This window comes from Carassius gibelio, chromosome B17 (genome assembly GCF_023724105.1).
Source record: "Carassius gibelio isolate Cgi1373 ecotype wild population from Czech Republic chromosome B17, carGib1.2-hapl.c, whole genome shotgun sequence".
Classification (NCBI taxonomy): domain Eukaryota; kingdom Metazoa; phylum Chordata; class Actinopteri; order Cypriniformes; family Cyprinidae; genus Carassius; species Carassius gibelio.
In genome coordinates this window covers 24,655,610-24,680,119 of record NC_068412.1, presented here as the reverse complement: position 1 = coordinate 24,680,119, position 24,510 = coordinate 24,655,610, and the positions used below count along the sequence as shown (strand labels likewise).

The following is a 24,510-nucleotide window of genomic DNA, read 5'->3' as shown; positions in this document are numbered from 1 at the left end:
CATAAGATCTGATATACTGATCTTCACTGGTGTTACCAATAAGGAAGGTAACACCAGTGACAATTTTCACGACAAATGCATTTTACAAAATGTCTGCTGTAAGGTTTCAAACCACATGTCAATCATTGCATACTCACTAAATTAAGTAGTTTAATCAATTTTTTTTTTCAACTCCCTAACAATAAATAGGTCATACCAGTGACATAAACTAAAAGCTTAAAATGAAATCACGAGTTAAATCAGAAAATGTCTGATAACTGAAAAGAAACAGTGGACTTAACATGGGCTTTTTTTCATAAATCTTAAGAAAATAGGAAGGAGGAAGTCAAGTGATGTCATCAGTGTGATTTTTATTACAAAATGACAGATTTTTGTCAAACGGTAACACCAGTGACACAACTCCAGGTGACCACTGTTCTCACTATATATTTTATAATATTAATTCAACATTTTATTTTATTATGCCATTTATATTACATATTTGATAGTTATGAATACATTTTTTTGTAAATTAAATGGTAGAAAAAAAATATTTTGACTGCAAAATAAAGCAGTTTCCCTCTGTACATGGCTGTGGGGACAAGCAGTTTTGTGGTGCTTGGAATTCTTTATAATTAATTAAAAACAAATATTGCCACATTTATGGCGCAAGAACATCTAATTGTTCAAATAACACATTGTTTTATTTTAAAATATAATTTTTTTAAACCATAATGTGTTTTTCAATTGTAATATTTCTGTAAAGGCTAGGGACAGAAAAATGGACGTTTCTGTAAAAAGACCCTAAAATTGACCCAAGAGATGAATACAGAACTGATACAGATGTCTAAAGATGGGATTCAAATATTTTAAGGAAGAGCCTATTGTGTATAACGTTTAAAAGTTAGTATTACTTTCAAACTGGAATTCCAGAAACAATGAAGTATTTTTTTCTTCTTCTTCACTGAGGTGGTCTACCAAATAGGCTACTGCATTCTCAGGTAAGCAAAATCCCAAAACTTACTGTACATTAATAGTTTATCTCAGTCAAGACAATTAACTTGACTAGTTTTATTGGTCTTTACATGTTAAACCCCTTCGACCTTTATACAACTGCCTGTCCTTCGACAATGACAACAACTAAAGCTAAACAAACGAATGTGGAGCATTAATGAAGAACTGTAAGGAATAACAAACAAAACCCCTTTGTCTCGAAATCCACGTTTATGATCCCCAAATGAATCTAGGATGACAAATCTTTATATTTGATTTAAAAGAAAAGCGTTTTATGTGACGACCTTTTTTTCTCTGCGATAATCGTTATTCGAATAAAACCCGATGCTGTGCGAGTCGAGGCAGCCATTATGACGTATACAAAGGCGTTAAGTAAACGCATGCGCAGTACAACCAACAAGCTTCTTTAGTCAGAGGCAGCGCATGCGCATGGTAGTCCCACGCGGACGAGCGTGCAATGTTTTGAGCCACGACGTCCTGACGTCACCGCACGCACGCAATTCTCGGAGGGTGAGACGCACGGTGTAATAATGTGAGAAAGGAGGGAGAAAGAGAGAGAGCAAAACAGCATTAACGAAGACAGGAGAGAGAGTATGCACAATATGCATTTCATATTGACAAAAGGTAACAGTCTAATCCGGATAAAGCTGTATCTGTTAAACAAATCGAAAAACTTGGCTGAACAAGGGTCTTTTTCGTTGTTACTTCGTGACCAGAGCAGATCATCTCTCAGCGTGCTAGCATCAGATTCGCCCGCCATTCGAGAGGTTTCGACGTGCACGCGCCGTCCGCGCCAACTTTTAGTTCTCTGGCCTATTAGAGACACGCGCCATCGACGAATATAACTCGACGCGCGTTACACAAAAGGTGACTGAAACTCAATTTCTTGACTTTAAATGGACATATAACATTTATGCACGCCGGTGGCTGATACGTTGCGCACCTGAGAATTAGGTAAAACAGGTACTCTAGTCATGTTGTTATGGTTAACGACTAGTTCGTGAGCCTTCTCGGTATTCATGCGCACGTTGCTTTACAAATGCGTTTTGTTATCGTAGATGTCTGTTAAAAAGTAGACTTGTTTACATTTGGAAAAGCATGGGGCTAGGGTCATTTCATGCCATTGCCAATGAACAGATTTATTTTCTGTATTTTCCTTTAATACATAAACATTACTTGGCGTTATACTGGACTAAATTATAAATAAACTGAGCGTCTTACATCTTTACCCTCATAGCAGACTATTTGTTTATGATTTATTATAATATATCATTGAATCCTATGCAGCATTTGTGCTAATTATTGCATACAAGCGATCTAATTTTAACGCTTCTTGTAATAAATAATATTTTTTATATATTATTAAGTATTTATATAAGGAAGTAGAAAATCATATGTAAATAAATGTTAATATTTTGATATATTTATCATGGGGCCTGACATGTTGGGGTCACATAACCATTTACGCTTACCATTTGGCAGTACAGGATGTGAGTGGCCCTTTATTCTTATTAAAAGGTAAAGTGTAGCATTGACCACAAATTGGTGCATTCCCCCATTCTAGAAGAGTAGCAAGCATGATTACACCGCACTTAGTGTAAAATAGTTGGTTGTTGCCTGCTCATATTTTAAAAATAAGGTGCCATATTGTGAATATAGTCATGCAGTAGAGTGACTGTATTCGCAATGCAGCATGGTCAGAATGCCTTATTGGTTTTAGAAAACAGTTACTAAGCTAGTAGTTGTTTTCATTATTAATTACCTAGTAATATTTGTTGTAACATTTTTAAGCAAATTAACACAACATGCTTGCACTTGACATAAGACATTGCAATACAGTAGTTCTAATCAATCAGAATAAGAGTGTATTTATTACAGGCCCGATAGTTAATTGAGTGCATTATATTCATTTGCTTGCATAGTTTATATTTGCTGGGTATTTGTTTTTATTATTAAAGTGAAAAACAATTTAAAGAGCCATATAGTAGTTTTCACACAAGCTTTCTATGATTTTACTTTAAAACAATTCTGTTGATAACTATATGTAAATTTTTTAGGTAGGTAATTAATTGTCATTTAGGGTGTAATGTTTTATTACTTTTAAGTTTTTAATAAAATGTTCTGGATGAGAAAAGCCAGGCCGAGTCATGTCACAGGTAGGAAAAAGCAGTTTTCACAGATAGAAATCTCAGTCAAGATGGCGATCAACAACAGTCAGTGTAATCACCATACAGACAAAAGTTAAATTAAAAGGTTTTTGCACTTCAAGAATGAACAAATTAACATCTATGAGTTTGCAGAAAGAATTATGTTTATTATGCAGTTTCTCTGTATGTATCCTACACTTTATTTAACATAAAGCTGCATGTAAATAATGTCTTATTTACAGTTCTAGGTTTTGCTTGGCTACAAAATTATTGCAAAATATGTGCATATTGTCTCCATGCAAAGTCAACTGTAAAACAGCTTTTCAGCTACTTTGGTAGCTAATATCATGTCATGACTATTTATTACTAAAACAAACATTATTTTGTGTATTTGATGTAATGCAATGTGTTCATGAGGTTTAAGGTTCAAAAACACATTATTTTCCACATAATGTACATTATTTTTGCTCCTATATGCACGCCTCTCTGAAACGCATATTTTTTAAAAAAGATCATCTTTCTGAAAACGAAGGTGTAAGCTGATTGGCCAGCTATCCAGTGCATTGTTATTGGCCGAAATTCCTCAAGCGTGTGACGGAAATGTTACGCCTTTTACCATACTGTGATGTCGTCTCCCAGCACGACAGGACCTAACCAATAAAACCAATTACAAATGAGGCATTTGTTGCATCTGTTGGGGACATAGTTAATGATTATAAAGACTTATTCTGTCTTTTTACGTGATGCTTTGTGTATCCAAAACCATGTCTGCATTTGTGATCTGAGAAATTACAAAAAAAGCACTACTCCACACTGCTCAAAACTCGCGTTTGAATCATCAGTGGCAAATTCTTTAAATATGTAAACATACTTACAGACTGTGAGTCAGAAGCGCCAGACTGTCCCTGAAAGGTTGGAATTGCCCCACTTTATAGAAACAGCCTTTATGCACAGAAGCATTGTAGGCTACTGGTTCAGGAAACCGTCCTCGTCCCTTGTAAAATGCGCAGTACACATCTGAATATTTGGGTTGAACTGTTCTGGAACAGTGTTGTAAATACAACCTAACCTCTGATTTCTAGTTGTGTCCTCTTTAAGAAGACCAAACAAAGTTTCACTTTCACAATGAAACACCGGGTCTCCACAACATGGCGGTGGCAACCACAGCGAGAATAAAAGTTACGCCTTTGTGTGAACATTTGGGTGATGTTATGCAAATTTTCTAAATCGTGACATCAACATGTCAGGCATGTTAGAATGAACCGTTTCAGGTGGGTGTGGTTGATTTTTAACTTTAATAAAGGTTCAGGGAAGTCATGGCCTAGTGGTTAGAGAGTTTGACTCCTAACCCTAGGGTTGTGGGTCGAGTCTCGGGCCGGCAATAACACAACTTAGGTGCCCTTGAGCAATGGCACCGAACTGCTTCCCGGGCACATGTTATTACAGCTGAATGTTAAGCACCCAAACTAAAAATACTATCACTTTTTTTAGTTTAGTTTTTAGGACGATGCAACTAGTGGCACCAAAAGGAGGTGCAAGAATAATAATTATAGTTTCCACAGAGGTTTCCTTGCTTTTGTGCATACCTCCATTTGTGCCTGTGTATCTATTCATGTCTTCCCCCTTTTCACCTTTGGTTTTAGCACCACTATTTGATGATAGTGAATGAAGAAGCGCCATATTAGTTGATGATAGAGAAGTGTTTTTGTTAGCTAGTCTGTTTGGGTGTGGATTGTCATCGATACATTGGATGAGTCAGAGGTTTATATGCGGTGCTGTATAAAAAACAAAGTATACTGACCAAGTGGTTGAGCCAGACTAGTGGCAGTCAATAAAGATTGTAGATGACTGCGACTCAAAGACCCTGTTTCCAGCTGGTGTAAAGATGCATTTTCATTAAACCAATCTCAAGTGATTCAAAAGACATCACTGTTTTAAGCTGGTTATACTCCTGTAAATACTTGTGTTCAGGTTTTGTCAAGACAATCCTCATAGCATTTGAACTGTGTCTCTGGAGCTCCAAGTGTGGCATGTGAATACTACTGTTGAATGAACAAAGCAATGTTCCACTGCTTACGAGTGAAAGGGAAAGCAGCCAAATGAAGATTAGGAGGGTAGCTTTAAAGTAAACCCCTTCTTATCAGATCATAGAAATCAAATCAATAACGTGGAAAAAATGGTCATTGGTTGCCATGGACTGTTCAAGGTACCGTGGCAGTATCTTTTATCAATTCCCCTTCTTAAGGCAGCATATCCTCATTAAAGTGCTAAACGTATTCTTGGTACCAGTTCCTTTCAATGTTAACAGTTACTCTTGACTTGAATGTGACCAAACACCAAGACTTTTCATTTACTGTATTAGCCAGAGCCAGCGGTAGACCGTTCAGGTACAAGGTAGTACCCCTCATGCAAAGATTAATTCCAACCCTTCAACTGCCTGTAATTTTCAAGTGTACCTGAAGCCTTTGATTGCACATTTACATTTAATCATTTAGCAGACGCTTTTATCCAAAGCGACTTACAAATGAGACACAATAGAAGCATTCAGGTCAACAAGAGAACAACAGTATACAAGTGCCATGACAAGTCTCAGTTAATCTAGTACAGAATGCATAGCCAGGTTTTTTTTGTGGTTGTTGAAAAGACAAGAAGGAAAAGTGCTAGTAGTAGTTGGTTAAGTGCTGGCGAAAAAGATGAGTCTTTAGATGTTTCTTGAAAATGAGTAAAGACTCAATTGTACGAATTGAGATTGGGAGGTCATTCCACCAGCTGGGCGCAGTCCAGGAAAAGGACTGTGAGAGTGATTTTGAACTTCTTTGAGATGGCACCACAAGGCGTCGTTCACTTGCAGAGCGCAAACTTCTGGAGGGCACATAATATTTAACCAGTGAGTTTAGGTATGTTGGTGCCGTGCCAGTGGTCGTCTTGTATGCAAGCATCAGTACCTTGAATTTGATGCGAGCAGCTACTGGTAGCCAAGTGTAACCCGATGAGGAGAGGAGTAACGAGCTTTTTAGGCTCATTGAAGACAAACCTCGCTGCTGCATTCTGGATCAATTGCAGAGGCTTGACAGTACATGCAGGATGGCCCGCCAGGAGAGAATTACAATTGTCCAGGATGGAGATAACAAGAGCTTGGACAAGAAGTTGGGTGGCTTGCTCTGACAGGAAGGGTCTAATCTTCATAATGTTGTATAAGGCAAATCTGCAGGACCAGGTCATTGTAGCAGTGATCAAATCTGCACGACCAGGTTGAAGATTGTCTGATTCAAGTGTGTACAAAACTCTGTTGTAAGGTGGAACCCTTCCAGGAGCAGGGTTGAATATTCTTGACTACCATGTCCTATATATACTTTGTCAAGGACTTACTTGGGTGCCCTCAGAAGCATTACCTAGAGGCTAATGTAATAGGCCCTACTTAGAAGTCTATGATGGACAACCTCTTGTCATGTATGTAGTCCACAAAGCTCTATGCACTACACACCATTGTGATTCCAACATTTTTCAAGCAGGGTGTAAACAGTTTGACAACAGACACAGTAATGAATTTCTGGAATGGAATTGTTGTCCTCTTACATATTTATGCTGAGAGGCCAAGCAGGACTGCATCTAACTAGTAGTGGAGTAATCTAATGAGTAACGCACAAAAACTTTTTGTAATATACTTGTTAAACTTTCCAGTTGCTAGCTTTTAAAAATGTGTTGACCATGCCATGTCATGTATGTCTTGTTTTTTTAAGGATGTAGAACTGTGGAAGGGTCAGAAGGTTTCCAGATGACTTTGTAACTCAGATGGCCGATACAGAGAAGCAGGGTGCAATGGTGGTTCATGAAGAGGGTGTGATTGCCCCAACACGTGCACTTCCCACTACATCTTCACAGTCCATCTTTGTCGTCCTTAAACAGTTGCAGTCTGGTGAAAGTGGGAAAGACAAAGGCAGCCTGATGGCAATTAGTGAAGCAAATGAAATGGTGAAATCCACAGCTGGCTCTGTTCCAACAGGCATCCATGCAACATCATCCACTTTAGCGGACACCAACAACCTCATCCAGTCTGAGAACATGCCAGCAGATGCTAGATGTAAGGGCATTACTGCTACACTGGACAACAACAGTATGTGGAATGAGTTCTATAAATGTCAGACAGAGATGATTCTGACCAAACAAGGTCGTAGAATGTTCCCTTACTGCCGCTTTCGTCTCTCTGGAATGGAACCTTTCCAGAGTTACTTGTTGGCAATGGATATTGTTCCGGTCGATAACTATAGATACAAATGGAGTGGAAAAGGATGGGAAACCAATGGGAAGGCTGAGCCTCATGTTTCACATTTGTTTGTACACCCAGAATCTCCTGCAACTGGCCTACACTGGATGCAATACCCCGTTTCATTTTACAGACTGAAACTTTGCAACAACCTGGACCAGGAGGACCATATTATTTTGCACTCAATGCAACGATACCTTCCTCGACTTCATATCATACCTGCAGACAAAGACTCAGAAAACATTCAAGTTGACAGACCGAATGTCATAACTCTATGTTTTTCTCAGACAGAGTTCTTTGCGGTCACAGCCTATCAAAACCTTCGCATCACCCAACTCAAAATTGACTACAACCCCTTTGCCAAAGGTTTCCGGGATGATGCAGTCAATGCTCGATCATCTAAGGCCAGGAATGGAATATCCACTGAGGAAGCAGAAAGTGAGCTCAAGCTAAGCAAGGAGATGACAACCTTGAATAATTTAAAAACTCTGTTCATGAAGAGAAATGCTGCTGTAAAGGTCAATAAGGATCAGAATGTTCCCAGCCCTACAAATGGCGAAGGGAAGGCTATTAATGGCGATGCTCCCGTTGTAAATACAAATGTTCAAAGTTTGTGGTAAGTCGAGTTTTAATAATAAATTTGTCAAATAGAAGTAAGATGTTGCTTTACTGTGAATCAAGTTTACACAAGAAACATACTCTATGCAAATGTTTGAATGCTTGACCAATGTGTTGTCCTGTTGTATGTTCGTGACATGCATTCTTGCATTACAGCAATGGACCTCAATACTGTATATAGTTACTTTCAGATTTCTGTGCTGTTAAGTTGGCTGTATTTTTATTTAAGTAGCTAGCCATAAACATGTTATCAGATTTATCTAACGTTCTCAATGAGATTCTCTTCAAGCGGTTGGTCCACTATGACCTTAGTTGACCAGAAACAGAAAGATGTAGCTTTAACTTAGATTGCTTGAATTCCCCTATTTGTGTATTGTGTTTTTAGGGTGTAGCCTGTAAATAAACATAATTTCAGATATGGTACATTTTGGCCAATTTTGACACATGTAACATTTTTGTCTTGTTTTCTCTCCCGTTCTCTGACAGCAGCAAGAAGCGCCCATCGTCATTGGCATTCTCAGACTTCATAAAAGGTGCTCATGTGAAAGTTAAAAGGTTGTCACTCGAGAATATTAAAAAAAATGGTGTGGCCTTGCAAGCATCCACAACTTGCACAAGTGAACAAATGGAGGTGATTGACATATCATCCAAAACAGAAAATATACTACAAGTTCTTAAAGATGAAACCATGGCGGGTGACATTCACAGATCTAAAAACCTAGAAACCTTCTCAAAAACGGAGTTGGAAATAGATCAGAATAAATCTGAAATGGATGAACACAAAGGTGGCAAGATTACATTGCTATCCAGTGACCAAAATAATGAAAAGGGGATGGAGACCATTTCTTCTCTGGACACTGTAGCTAAGTCTGAAGGAAATACAAAGAAAGCTTTACCACACAAGCGGCCAGAACGTGTACCCCTACCACTCCTTGCTCAGTTTCTTAAACAGAGAAAGTCTAAGACAAGACCTACTACACCAAAACCTAATGTTCCCAGCTCATGCTTAGACTCTGAAAAGTCCTGTGAACCTGTTCTAACCCCTGAAAACTCATCTGCCTTGTTGTCTTCCATCCCTTTTGTTACCAGTAACCCAGATTCACAACCAGTACTTACCTCATTATCTGAAAAAGTTACATTATTATCAACAACAGATGCAAGCAACATAACATCTGAGTCCACTGTGTTATCATCTCCATCAGCAACTGCATCTCTCGTACCAGTAGAAATGCAATTATCTGTTAGACATTCACCTTCCCTTATTTGCAGTGATCCATCAAATGTTCCAAACACTACTTATTCCTCCAAACCAGATTTTGACCCAACACCTGACACTATCTCTAGTGTGTTTCATAATGATGATGCTGTTTCTATGCCAGATCTTGTCAACACACTCAGGTCTCAGTCATACATTTCATCTCTCCCTACATGTGACACTGTGAATGACACCTGTTCACAAACTACACCTGAAGTTAACACTGATTCTGCTGACACAACAATTGTCCCTTCTGTAACTACATCTGTTTTAGATGTTCCATCTAGTACAGACAATAGCATAATTCCTTTCCAGCAACTTACCTCAATTACTGATGTTGCTGAGAGTGATTCCATGTCTGATTGCCCGTTAGACAGTTCCAAGGGCTCTTGTACTGAGCTTTTTTCTGAAGGAGTCCCTCAGAACACTCTATTCACACATAAAGAATCTCTTTCCTTGTCGTTAGATGACAACTCATCCCCAGCCTTCTCCTTACCCAGCCCAACTCCTTCTTCTCCTGACCCATTTCCACCAAGTCTATTCTGTGAAAGACCAGTACCTCCTAGAAAGACCCTTGATTCATTTCCAGAAAGACTTTTGGATTGCACAGCTTCTTCCTCTCCTGACCTTTTCCCACTAGGTCTATTCAATGACAGGCCTGTGCCTCCCAGAAAGATTCTTGATTTTGTTACAGATATAACTCTGGATGGAACTCTAACATCAAAAGAATCATTGTCACCAAGTGTCCCCAGTGGGCCAGAACATCCCAGGGAAACAATTGCCTTGTTTTTTCAAAGTCAGAGCTCCGATAGAACAGGTCCTCTTAATGATGTGCAGTCTGCTGTTAGTTGTGAGACAATTGTTTCTGATCACATCATTCCAGAACAATCCAAACAATCTTCTCATGGAATCACTTTCAAGAAATCTAAGGCAAAACAGAAAAAAAATGGAAATTTGAAGTTCAGTGAAGATAATGAGGTGTTCGAAGGACCCATACCTGTTCCAATGCAGCCCAGCCTGGAGGACGTTGAAGGCCAATTGTTTGTCAGCTTTATGTCAAAGGTAACATAAATAACATGTTTATTAACTTTAGAATGTTTAAAGGAAACAAAAGCAACCAATGAAAACTCACACTTATTCCAACAAGTCCATATGGTCGTTATTGACACCAAAACGGGGTCAACGTTTAAGTATATGCCATATTTGAAAATACAAATCTAAATATAGCTGCAAGCAGCGATTACTGGGGTTCATGCACTTAAAGCATTTAAGCAAATATGAAAAAAGATTACATTATTAAGCAAGCCTGTATCTACCTACATCAATGATTTAAGTTGTTTTTGGCAAATCCAGGTAATTAGCATAGCAATATGATGATGATTATTAACATTTATGAATGTTATAGTGCCACCCATGGTTGAATTTCCATAAGATGTTGCATGCTTATTTAGAATCAACTGATACATATGCTCACCTAGTCTCATGAAGTTTTCATTTAGGATCTTTAGGCTTTTGGGTATAATTGGCAATGCCCCTTTAGAAATGAACCTGCTGTAGTTAACCAAAGAGTAAATTTCAATATATTATTGATAATTATGGATGTCCAGAGAATTGTATTGAAGTGGTTTTGTTGAGATTGAGTGAAAATCCTAGGACTAGTTCACAAAAGTATTCTTTTTTTTTTTTTTTTTTTTTTTTTTAAATAATCTGTAATATTTAGTGAAATATTTAAATGACACTAGTGGTCCAAGAAGCAAAGTTGTTCAGAATGAAGATATCTGTTATATGATACGAAGAACAAGTGTATGTGTGAAAGTTTGAACATGTTCTGCAATTTAAGGTAATTTTGATTTGAAATGTCATTTTAAAAACTCGTACTGATATAGCACCACCTGTGGCCTGATCTCAATTTTTTTTTACATTCAGTGGATATATTTGTTTTTATACAAGTGCTAACAGTAAACATCAGTTTACAAATGGTGAATTTATAAAAAGAAATTAATAGCCACAGGCCTGTATTTAAAAAAACAACAACCCCAGAATTATATATTTTTTGTATAGGGTCCTTTTTTTAAACAATAATAGGGCCATATATATAGGTTTTGGGTGTATTTGGCCATGCCCCCTTTGTTAAATGACATCATTATAGCTAACCAAATGAGAATTTTTTGATATACTATATCTAGAGAGTACAGAAAATATTACTGCAGTGGTTTGATCGAGATTGAGATAAATTGCAATTGACCCCTGTTAACCTGGTCTAATAGTTGCTTTAACTTCTTTTTAAACGCCATATTTTTTTAGATATGAAAATGTCCTCATAGACACTTGTGCCACTATGGACAAGCTTTAATTGGACCATTGGTTGCATAGTTATAGCAGTTTAAAAGTTTTTTTTTCATCTTATAGTGCCTCCAAGTGATAGAGCTGAACAATATTTTTTTTATTTGACCAAAGATTGAGCTCATACACTTATCGGGTTTGGTTCAAAAGTTATAGACACATTAGTAAAATTGGCCCCACCTACTTTGAATGTTTTGACATGCTTATGTGAAGGTGAGTTGAAAATTATTTATTATTTTTGACATTTATATTCACAAAGTATATTTCTGCAGTGGTTTGGTTCTGATTTGGCGAAAAACCTAGGACTAGCTTGCAAAAGTAGGTTTTGGACATAACATAATTTTGCACCTCATAGAAAAAATCCCTAAGGGGCAGTTTTTTTTTTAATGTTTTGACCCAAGGGTTCCAAATATGCAAGGTTTTTGTATCTACGACAAACGGTCAAGGAGTTATGAGCAGTTTTGCGTTTTCGATTGCTGTAGCGCACCCCCCCCCCCCCCCCCCATAGGCTGATTGGGCAGTCTGAGAAGATGACCAGAATACCAAAATCTGAAATTTCAGCTCTCTAGGCCTTAAGGTTTGGTCTGCACAATCAGTTTTAAAGTGGAATAATAATATCACAGCGTGCTTGAACCCCTCATAACTGAATGCATTCAAATATGATGTGGAGGACAAGGAATTTGGAATTTGGCCTGTTCTTTATACAAATAATTTTTTTACTTGGCAGAATTTAAATTGATGGACAACTCTTATTTGTTTTGCTACTTTAAAGTTTTAAACAATAGTTTTTTTTATATTTAACCTAGTATATAGCGCACTTTCTATCAGTACATCCTTGTGACATTCTGTGTGGTTTATATACCTTCATTTTGAAATAGAAAGCTCTTGAGATTCACCTTGGAGATGATGACAAATCTGAGGCTGCACAAAAAACCACAGAGAATCCTGATGGTAAGAATTAAATATGCTATTGTGGTTCATATGAAGAAACCACTTTGAAATGACTTAAAGTGATAAGGATATGTATTTATTTATTTTGTTTTTAAACAGGGGCCAGTTATGATAATGCAGAAGATAAGATTGGGGAGCTAGAGAAAATCCTTTTAAATGATCTGAAAGTCATGAGGCACAGACAGGTCATTCATCCGGTGCTACAAGAAGGTTTCTGATTTGAACTTTATAAATATCACAATTGTATAACAGTACAATATACAACAGTTCAGTAAAAGTTTAATTTAAATTTTCTCTCATCATAGTTGGATTGAAGTTGAATCTACTTGATCCCACCCTGGAAATTGACCTGCAATATCTGGGTGTGCAATTACCCATACCACCAACTGTACTCTCACCTGAAAGAAGTTCAGCATCATCTCAAAGTAACACATTTTATTAATATTAACAATCAGTAAGCAAATAAGTCATGCATGAACAATGATTTTGTTTTCCATTGTAATGAGTCATTTCTTCCCTCTGTAGTCCAGTTTGTTTCAAGGACAGGAAAAACCTCTGACTTCACCAAAATTAAAGGATGGAGAGACAAGTTTTCTGGCTCAGGAAACCCTACTGAAGGTATGCAATTTCATCAGTTATTCATTAAAAAGAACATATCTTTAGTATGATTTTAACTGTAACTTAAAATGTTAATGATAATGCTGCTAAAAGAATATTGCATTTTATTTACAGGCATGTCAAGCACAGATGCAGGACAGAAGAACCTCTCTGCATTTTGTAGTGACATGCTGGATGAGTACCTAGCCAGTGAGGGCAAACTGATAGATGAACGAGCTGCAACCTTATCCCAGGCTGATGTTACACCTGTAGCATACCAGCTACCCATTAAGAGCACTAGTTACGTTCTTACCCTGGATAGTGTACTTAAGAAACAAGTACCAGCTACCTTATCCACAACTTCCAGCAAGGTCAAGCCAAAATGTAAGACCAAAGAGGAAAATAAATCAAAAAAGCCCTTGAAGTCAGGTTCAACAAAGCAAACAGAACCAGTCTTTAGTGTAAACAAACCTGCTTTGGGCTTGAAAAAGCAACAGCAAAACAAGAAATCCAAAAATAAGAAGGAATCCAAGAGTTTCAGTCCTGCAAAACCTGCTCTTGAAACTGCTGCAGAGGTAGCTTCTAATAAGACTTCCATGGATGGCTCTATACCATCAAGTTGTGCAGCTGGACGTACTACAGGTTTGCCTAAGACTTTGGTGAAGCTGATGGATGTGGAAGATGGAGCAGTGTGGGAAGGCAAACATCGTACCTTTATCACCGAAGAAAGGGCAGCCATCGCACTAGCCACTCTTGTCACCGCTGAGGTACTAGTCAAAGTGGAGCTCGTCTTAGTGTGTAGTTTGACTATCAATAATAACAAAATGTTCTTTCAGACACCTTACATTCTTCCTGATCTATTTTTCTTTCTGTTTTAAGGGAGTATCAAAAGGAAACCCTGAAGCCATGAGAATTATAAGACGACGTGCACCACCCTGCCTCAATGTATTTTGTAGGCTTGGCTGTGTGTGTGCCAGTCTGGTTCACTTGAGGCGACATCATCACTGTGGAAAACCACAGTGCATGTTGGGCTGTAGCTGTCTGAGACGCAAAGTCGTTGCACTTAAGACCCCCAAACAGGAACAAAGTACAACAGATGAGTCTGAACCTCATGTAATGTCACAGGAGAACAAGGCTAAATGGAAAAAGAAAAACAAAAAGAGAAAGACTTATGGTCAGTCTATAATTTATTGCAATAGCTGTACTATTATCATTACAAACATTTGACCCCTTTGTCTATTATTTTAACATAATATTTTTGTATCTTCCCAATATGCTTGTATTGTTTAAAATCTGCTTTGAAATTATTTGTATCAAGAAAAAAGCTATACAAATTAAATTAACTGAGTTATGTTGCCCTTCTCCCGCAGTTCTGACAAATCCCGTAACCGCTCCTGAACCGGCTAAGCGTGTTAGTACATTATGGGATCGAAAAAGTGATGGTTCAGATTCAGAAGCTCTTTTCTGTCCTCCTCTTCTAAGAGCTCCCTCTCCAGCACTTTTGCCTCATGAGCTTCAGCATGACCTGGAAATCTTTTTTAGTCCTTCAAAACAAAAAAGGGTGAGACTCTCAGACATACATTTTTAAAAGACATTGCAGCCATAACATCCGTATCAATCACTGTTCATTTAAACGTTACTATTTCAGGTGCGATTATTCTTTCCGCAATTGTTTCCTTGTATTTCAGATTTTTCATCTTAGCTTAGTTTCACAAGTTCATTATGTGTACACTTTCATATTCTCAATATTTCCATACTGTATGCAGGTGGATGAGAGAAATTTGAGTATGACTGAGGACAATATGGAGAACAAGCTTACATGTGCTCGTTCGCGACCGTTTTCCTCTATGTGCCGTGATAAACAAAAAGTGGTGAGATTCCTACATGATGGATGGCACATTTTTGGTATACCATGTGAAAAATAAACTTAACTAAACCTTTTGTAATTTTTGCAGGTTGACCAACACCACATCTCACAGGTCTCTACGCAAGGTCAGTTTTACCCTAACTGATAATTAGTTAATAGCTGTTGTAACCATGGTTTATGCAAACAACATATTGTCAAGTTCAAGGACTTTAAAATGCCTTACAAAGCTGGTCCTTTAATTGAAAACCTTATTTTCCTTCTGCTAGCAGATATTGAAGAGGGTGAACTTGTACCTCTTAATTTGTCTGGCCCTGCCAAGCGGCTTGAGATCATATCTGAATGCAGTTGGGCTAGTACGGACACAAGAAATTACATTATGCAGATAGTATGTGAGCACATGGCTCAGGATCGTTTGAAGCATCCTTTCTGGATTGGCAAGTACTTTATTCAGCCAGTCTCCAAGACTCTACAAGAGAAGGAGGATGGTTCTGTCGATACATACAAAGTCATCATCTCTCAACCTGCGGAGAAGAAGACAGAAGATGAGAAGGTTACTCAAAACAAAGCTGAGCTGAAAAATGATGTAGAAAAGAGTGAGGTGAAAGGTCTGCCCTTCCTCTCCAGGTGTTGCCCTGCAGGCTTGCTCAAGGCTGAGAAAAAAGCACCTGATTCTCCAGGATGCATAATGGTATGCATGCAGTTATAAATATAAAACCATTTAGATGCATTTAACTTTGAGTTGTGGTTATTTTCAAATGGACTATAACTTGACCTTTGAAATCAATTGATCAATTGTTCTTGCAGGTTAATGGAAAGTCATACCCGCAAGCCAAATTAGAGCTGGGGAAGATGGGAGCTTTGCACCCTGCCAACAGACTGGCAGCTTATATTACAGGGAGAATATGTCCAGTCAGTCAGTCTGGACCAAACCTTGTAACAACATCAACTGTTACAAAGGCCTCTATCACATCCTTTCCAGTCTCAACTGTGTCCACAGCAACCACAGTTACAAGCACGTCTGGTTCTACAGCCAGATCGCTCATCAAGTCTGTAGGTAAGTCAAGGAAAGGTTCACAGTTTTACCTCTAGACATTTTGCTCTCAAGGTTATTGAGCAAAATATTGGACATCCAGTATATTATTGAGCAGTGCGTAACACGGTTACATTTATGCAGCTTTACTGCATGTGAATAGCAGATTTAACCTGCTCCTTAATTTGTTTTTCGCACAGTGACCAAGCCCCCAGTGGGAAAGGTCTTCACCCAGTTTGTGGTCAACCACATCAACTCTCAAAATCTGACCAACACTAGCACCTCACAGTTACAGTCTTCTGTTCCAAAAGTTGTCATCCCCTCTTCCATGTTGATGATTGGCGAAGAGGCTGGGGCTCCTGGTGTGGCTCTTTCTCCTGTTAAAGCAGGCTTGGTTACACAGGTGTCTAAGCCCTCAGAATCCACAGGTAGTGCCAGTTTTCCTACTGTATCAAAAGTACAAGCCCCAGCCATCACCATACTCACTAAATCACCCAGCCTCCCTCTGGGTAAGCCTGGCTTTCTTGGTTTGCCATTGTGTGTCTGTGCTTCCACCTTCAACAAAAACCTTGGGAGAATTTAACATACTTGTCCTTCATTTGGGTCCGTGCTTGTGATTTAGAGCTTGCTGCAGCTTCAGTATATGATGCTGGATCATCTTCCTATGTTTTGTGTACCCCTCCCATGGTTGCCTTTATCCTCATTTGTGACTGCTATTGTAAATTTAAATCTTCCATGTGCTTGCTTTAGAGCCCTGCATTTCAGCCTGTGCCCAACAGGCCCCAACTGGGCTTTCGGGCCAATTTTCACATCATAGTTTAGACGTGGGCTTGGGCCTTGGGCCTCTTTTCAGGCTTCTCCTTATTTTTGTATTTTAGACATCCATCAATTATTGATGAAAAAAATTGCAGCGCTGGTAGAAATAACATGAGAGCAGCAGCATGTATGGTATGTGCCATCGGCGCAGCTGAACAGTTCTGCGTTCAAATGCACACAATAGTGTGCAATGCTCCATTTCCTGCAAAGCATCTCCACACAAACTATTGGATATAGCGCACATTTATCTAGGTTTAAACATTGTTATAAGCTTGAACTGTTTTATGTCTATAGATTTTATTTTAGGCAGGACATGATGATATGAGAAGGCTTAATTGATCAAACATACAGTAGGTTCAGGGTCTCTGGCTGACTGGTCGTTACTTAAAAAAAAAATATATATATATATATGTATATATATATATATATATACAAAAAATTAACTTAAACCCGAAACGAAAAATAATCACTTTGCTATTACATATAAATGTAACTATTTTAATAACTGAAACAGTAGTATAAGCTGTTTTGGGAGAAGGGTCAAAAAAAGATGGGCTCAGGCCAGTAATTCTGATCATCTGTCAGACATTGCCTGGGCTAGGGCCTAAATCTGAGGACCATGCAGGGCTGTAGCTTGTTCTATTGATGCAAAACTTTGATTTTGACATGACACGTTGTATCTTAATGTTAGATCTTTCCCTTGGGCAGACAGAAGTAAAAATTTGTGACCCCATGATTACAGTAGTAAAAGGAAATGTGAATAATTTTTTCTTTTTTTCATTCAGCATTGTGAAATATATGGTGTAATCATGCCTGATTAACTTGTTTAAAGCAAAGCAACTAGTCACACATTTACAATTACCTGGCAGTTTGTGGTCATATAAGTTTCATAGACCATTTGTAATTCAGCTGAGGGGAGCATTATTTGACTTGATTGTGAATTCATAGTGACATTGTGCCAGCTACTCATGAGTATACAGTGGCCAGTGCGAATGTTTCTAATACTTTTCATATTATGTTAGTAGATTTGCTATTTTGAACATGTCACCATCATCATTCATTTTGATTATGGCCTAGTTTGGTTCTTTGGGCTTACTGACTTTATATGCTTGACAGTGTACTTGAATAATTTCACCAACCCAAGTCCAACATTTAAGTTGCCATAATACATTTTTACCCTATTTTCAGGTGGGTCTGGTCTAACTCCGACAACCACGGTCTCTTCACCTGGATCAACGACTACTGGAAAAAAGACAGTTTATATCAAAGTTATGGCCCGTAGTTCAGGCCTCACCAGTAGTTGTCCAAGTTTTACAAAGCCTGCTACACAGACTCGGCCCACACAGACCCAAAGCCAAAAGGTGCTGCTTCAGGTGGTGAAGACTGCTGATGGCAAGACATTGTACCGTAATCCTAATGGCCAGCTCTTGCAGTTGGTGCCTTTAAGTCAAATCAAAGCCATCAAACCCAACCTTCTTACTCAAGGCCAACGTAAGTGGTTTCTTTAATACCATATTAATTGGAAAAAAAAACCCGTCAATATAAATGTTTTTACATTTAGAAAAGTTAAAAACAGGTTATGAGAACATTTTATCGATTTTGTTAAACATGTAAACTAAAAGTGTTTTAGAATAGCATTTAAATTCACTTTTAGTGGTTTAATTTGTTAGTGTTTTGCTGACAAAATGTTTAATATCAAAATTCATGTGGTCATTTTTGCTCTGCATGATCTAAGTTCATAAACTTTTTTTTGGAGAAATAGCAAAACAAATGTGTGCTTTTCCCCAAAAGAAATTATTAATTCTGTTTTTTTTTTTTCCTTTAGCCACCATTTTGCGTTTGCCCGCACCTACTGCAATCAGTCCAAAAAAGCCTCAGGGTGGCAGTACCACAGTAGTCAAGTCTTTAAGCCCAATACCACAAACACAGAGAAAGCCTGCTGTCACTGTACCAGTCTCCACATCTTCATCTATGAGCACCAAGCCAGTCACACTCACTTCATCCAAGGCAATCTCATTGAGCAGCGTTCCTTCTACCCTTAAAGTTGTTCCAGGTTTTCTGGGACAGTCTGGCACTTGTACATTAAGAATTCTCCCACCACATCCTGTTCAAAACACTCAAAGTATCGCTCCAACGTCCTCCCCTGTCCTCCCTAAGAGTGGCTTTACATTGCTTAAGCATGGAAGTTCAACGCTATACAGCCAAGACTCTACTAAGTCTGAGACCGGTATTTCTGTTAGCTCAGTTTCAACTGAGGAGGCAGTTGGTCATGTCCGTAAACAATCTGAAGAAAATCGATGTGACAATTCTGAACGATTAGCAGAAAATATATCCAAGCTTACATCTTCTAGTGCCTCCAATCCGAAACCCAGCCAGTTTTCCGGAGGTGGTTCGAGTGTTGCTGAAAATGGTAACAAAGTTAATCCCATAGTGACAGAAAAAGATTTTGACATGGCTCCAGTTTCAGATGAGGAAGAGATTAATTCAGACGTAACCGAATTAACTGATGATTCTGACCTGTATAGTGATGAGGATGATGACCAAGAAGATACATACAGTTTGAGTGTAAGAGCATTGTAATTTTGACTCTTTTCACCTATTCAGAATAATTGTATGTATATCAACAAACCGTTATATTGTCTGTTCAGACTAGTTCTATTTCTCCTGTTATCAAGGGTTCTGATCAAGTGGAGAGGAGGTTGGATACAGATGGTTTGGGCTCTGAGATGAAAGATTTTGCAGAGGTGGTGGTTGATATTGAGACCATTGAAGAGCCTGCTGAGGAAAACTGTATTACCAAATTTCGGGCATCTGCATTGAGGCCGAATAAACATCTAAGGTAATACACACCTGATTAACAACCCATTAAGTAGAAGTGTGGTTTGCATTATTTTGAGGTTTTATTTTATGATTTGACCCGATCCACGTCTACACTATAAACACATCTGAATCTGAATAGATGCTTTGTTTATGAAAATGATCCAATTACTGTTATTTGTAAACGTTTTGCAGTAAACGGAGGCAAATTCATAATGAAAGTTTGGAGCTGAAGGTCAGGGTAAGTTTTATCCTCTCATTTTCACACATACATTTTTTCAAATGACTGATCAAACTCTTTCTCTGTGTTTTGTAATATAATATATTTAATGCATTGTATTATAAAACCTCTTTGTGCAGAGAGTGAGGCAAGAGAGAATAAGGCGCCGCACACTTAAAGAGTGCTTTCTTAAACTTCAGGCAACACTCGGAAAGTCGTCCAAAGATTTTGAAACCTCAAAAATGAGAATCCTTACAATGGTTTGTTGTTGGTTTTGTTTAATTTCATGCTTATAAGCGCATTGAAAATATTTATCTCTTTTTTTAAATCTTTTTTTTTTTTTTACTTTGAAGGCTCAAAACGAGATTGAGTCCCTGGTTAAGCAGGATGACCGCTTAATGAAAAAAAAACAGAGACTGCAAATTAAGAGAGAGCGTTACCTACAGACACTTTCACTGTTGTGTGGTAAGGCAGTCGTTCAGAATGTGGAATCATTTATAACAGATCAGCAACATCATATTTGTAATATAAATATTTTTATTATAAGATATAATGCGACTGCTTGAACATCTGTGTTTTGATAACAAATATCATATCTGTTTTTGTCCACAGACAAGAGTACGGAGTCCATCAGCCAGAAGCTTAATGAAATTATTGCTAAACAAAAAGCCCTGGAAACCCAGTCTAAAGCAAAAGAGAATTCTCAGCTGAATGAGGCAAGGCCCAAACCTAAAGCAAAACGTAAACTAGCTGATCTTGGAAGTAAACAGAAAGGTTTAGCATACCAGAACAAACTGAAAGATGTTCCCAAACCCACCTATTCTCCCTCCAAACCGATGGACTTGAGTATTAAAAAACAAAAAAGCCTGGAAAAGACTGAGAGTGCTTCAAAACCTGCACCAACAGCCCCATCTGCAAACCTCGATAGCAGCCAAATCACTCTTAAAACTCAGGATAAAGAGAAAGTTAGCACATCTAAACCTTCTCAGCCTTCTTTTAATGCCAGTCCACAAAAGAAGCCTGTCTCTGTCCCAAGTCCTTTAAAACATTCCTCAATACCACGTGAGAGAACGCGGCCAAACATTCTCTCCCGTGCTTCATCCCAGGTGATACAAGAATCTCCAGTCGAAGAGCCTCTTTTAACAAATGGTTAGTCAGGGAAGAACACATACATACTGTGCCATGTTGACCTCACTTTGTTGGAACTGGTTTTTGGATGTTCACACTTTTTTTTTATGTCCTTAGTGTGTATACCTCAAGTATTCCCTCTGATGCATACCATGGTTCCGTACAATCAAATCATAACCATAAACCCACTTAAAACGATTGGCATCACCTCCGTAGGGACACCGCAATCATCCACACCAGGTGTGTTTCTGAATAGGGCAAATATGCTTTTTGAAATGTTATGTATAAAGTAAGCAATATTAATAACAAACATTGGTCTTTTTTTTTTAACTAGGTGTAGCATCTGTGTCCATAGTTCCTGCAGTATCTCACCCGGTTGGAGTGGAAAATCCCCTTCCATTATTTCATCCTCAGATGATCAAAATTGCAAACAGTCCTGTTAACATTAACACACAAGGTAAGTTTCCTTGGCTCATATAGTCAGATTTATTGAATCACATTATTTTTAATAAGTTGACTACAAGTCTGTTTCTGCCAATGAATAAAAAGATAATTATGACACTTTTATCTCACAATTCTGACTTTTCTTTCTCTCAGATGCATGATGTAAACTTGCAAGTGAGACTTTAAAAGTTAGAATTGTGTGATATAAACCTGCAATTCTGAGAAATCAAGTCAGAATTGCGAGGTTATATCTCGAAATTCTTACTATAGCGTAATTGTGAGTTATAAAGTCAGAATTGGTCTTTTTCCCATCTGAATTTGATTAGTATTTGTGAGTTTATATCTCAGTTCTGAGAAAAGTCAGAATTGTAAGATATAAACTAGCTAATGACTTTGTAACTTGAAATTGCAAGTTTATAACACAATTCTGACTTTAGAACTCAAAATTGCTATTTATATCTCGCTATTCTGACTTGCTCAGAATTCTGAGGAAAAACTTCGCAATTAACTATTTTTTTTAATTCAGTGGTGGAAATGGGCTTCCATACTTCAGTGGAATTTGTAAGAGTAAAAAATATTTTATTTTACAATGCCTTATTTTCAGTGGATACCGCCAACATTCCAAATATCACCAATGTTATCTCACTGATTCCTCCGGCGGAGAATCTGGTAATACCACAGAAAGTTGTGGAAGAGCCAACATCTGTCCCTGCACCTGTGGAAAATCAGCAGTACCCCTCAGATGTTAAAATTACAGATTTAGAGGAAAGGGCGGTTGTGGATGAGACTCAATCCAAGGATGTCCCCAAACAGCCTGTTGGAGGAGATGAGAACAGTGGATATGTTACTTCATCCAACCAGGATGGAAATGACAAGAAATATCCAGATGACAGCAATGATCATGAGGATGAAAATCTTCTGTCTTTGTTAGACGAACTTGTTCTCCTTAGCCAGCAGCTGAGTAACGAAGATGAAGATCAAAGAATTATTGTGCCAGACGGAGTACAGACGTGTTCGGACAAACAGGCAGATCTAGAACGGGATGATGATCGTGCTCTCAGTCCCTTGTTTCTAACTTTGGATGAAGATCTAATGTCTCCAGACTCTAAAGATGAAATTGATATCCCACCCAAAGTGGATGACTTGGTTAAAGTCATTTTTGGATCAGATTCACCTTCGGTTTCATCTGAATCTGGGGTTGCACCATCAACAAATGTTCAAAGTCCACAGGCCCCAGTGTGCAGCGATAAAGGTGATGCCCTGACTCCACCACCTCTGTTGCACATGAAAGCTGCATGTGAAGCTGCATCAGGTCAGTCAGACAATGAAGGAACCAGTGTAGCATGGCGGCCAATGCCTAAACTGGTTCCTCTTGGGTTAAAGGCACAAGATGCTGTTGTGAATAAGGTGACCGGCTCCCCAGTTTTCAAACCCAACTCACATGAGGAAAATGTTCATAGACCACAAATGTGATCAACCGGTCTATGAATCCGGTATAGCTGCTGATCACATTTAATGTGTTTATGTAACAGAATAGGATTTTTTAAAAATGTATTTATTGTTTTTTGCTGTATAAGTCCTGCTGCCATGGGCACCACCTATTGTGCCTCTGGTAAATCCAAAGATGGTTTGTTTCAATAACTTTTTTTTAACACTCAAACTACTAGACATGAAAGGACTGGTTTTGCTAGCAATGGCAAGAGTTTGTGAAAAGAAGCGGTTTAATCTAACCTCCATATTTGAGCGTGTTTTTCTTTCCCATTGGAGTTAAAAAATAAAACATTTACTTGATTGTTAAACATAGGATTGTTTCTCCCTTGACACGGTGAAGGTGAAGCTGATCATAATTGGTTGCGATGGGGATTTTGTGGGATCATTAGGGCAGTTTTCCAGGCGACCTTTTAAGGAATAAATAAATTTGCCCAGTGACTTTTAACAGTAAGGCCACTTCACCCTTGAGTTTATCTGCTAATGAGATCAGGCAAATGTCATTGTCTTTGCATCTAGCTGAAACTTGTTTGATTAAATATAATCAAAGCCCATTACATCAATGCATGTCAAGGCAATAATGGATGTTAAATTCAGTACAGACAGCCTGTGTTCTTGTTACAGAAAAGCGAGCTTATCTACACAAAACTTAATATCTTGCGTTGAGTGACTTTCAAAAGGTGCTTCTGTATGGATATTGGTACTTAGGTTTGTCGTCTTAGGGAATAGTAAACCTATAACAATAGCATTAGGAGCTTAGGAATAAAGAATGACAGTGTGTTCACTTCTGAGGTTAATTCTGATGTATTAGTACTGCAGTTTTAATTATTTTTGTCTTTTTGTTTGTTTTGCAAAGTAATAAGTAAAGTTTGAGTGCAGTCCGTTTATTGCATTTGAGCCTTTTAGTTGTGAAAACCTATTTTATATCCCCCACCTCAATAGCAACATAAATTAAAATGTCTGAAGCATTTTAGTGTTGTAACATGATTGTCACACATCAAGAAAGGCAGTTAACTAGAGATTTGTTAGTTTGAGCTTAAAATTTAGTAATCGCTATGCAATTGTTTTGCTTTAGATAAAACGTGCACACAAACTACATAGAAACGTTAAAAGCTACATAAAACTAGATGCAGTCACACTGCTTATGTTCTTGTATATATTTAATGCTACACTGGTTTATTTTCTAAATATGTTAGCTTGTTGAAAGTCTGTATATTGGCTGATGTAACCTTTCTTATATATTGTAAATATGTAAAATTTATTCCTTTTTTGTTAGTCTGCAAACTCCAAATACTTATTTTTTTATATGCTATAAATCAGTGCTCTCTCACCTTCTTTGTAAAAGAGAGGAATATGTCTTTTTGAGTCAATAAAAATGTACACAAGTCTATGAAAATTCAATGTTTTTAAAATGTACATTAACATTCATGATTTGGGGCATTCTGGTTGATTTAAAAAAGCAAGATTAAAAAGGTGTTCTTTTCATCTTTTCATTCTTTATACCATGGCTTAGTCTAAAATGTGCTCCTTCG

The 24,510-nt window shown here is 37.9% G+C and overlaps 1 protein-coding gene across 9 annotated transcripts; it reads left to right on the top strand.

The window, feature by feature from the left end:
- Positions 1 to 1,450: 1,450 nt before the first annotated feature.
- mgaa (MAX dimerization protein MGA a) lies at positions 1,451 to 24,374 on the top strand. 9 transcript variants are annotated; one of them, XM_052580056.1, is made up of 26 exons: positions 1,498 to 1,617; positions 1,715 to 1,860; positions 6,881 to 8,020; positions 8,512 to 10,339; positions 12,499 to 12,571; positions 12,671 to 12,781; positions 12,877 to 12,996; positions 13,097 to 13,189; positions 13,304 to 13,935; positions 14,048 to 14,342; positions 14,539 to 14,729; positions 14,935 to 15,039; positions 15,124 to 15,160; positions 15,302 to 15,723; positions 15,840 to 16,089; positions 16,266 to 16,574; positions 18,070 to 18,372; positions 18,707 to 19,446; positions 19,557 to 19,720; positions 19,894 to 19,939; positions 20,059 to 20,178; positions 20,272 to 20,383; positions 20,531 to 21,067; positions 21,164 to 21,286; positions 21,381 to 21,503; positions 22,095 to 24,374. In XM_052580056.1, exons 3-26 carry the CDS (start codon positions 6,933 to 6,935, stop codon positions 22,961 to 22,963), a joined length of 8,691 nt encoding a protein of 2,896 aa, XP_052436016.1. In that variant the 5' UTR covers positions 1,498 to 1,617; positions 1,715 to 1,860; positions 6,881 to 6,932; the 3' UTR covers positions 22,964 to 24,374. The 9 variants fall into 9 exon arrangements, with proteins under 9 accessions (XP_052436015.1, XP_052436018.1, XP_052436014.1 ...); XM_052580053.1 differs by having other exon boundaries at positions 8,509 to 10,339; XM_052580055.1 differs by lacking the exon at positions 1,715 to 1,860 and having other exon boundaries at positions 1,451 to 1,617.
- The last annotated feature ends 136 nt before the right edge of the window (positions 24,375 to 24,510 follow it).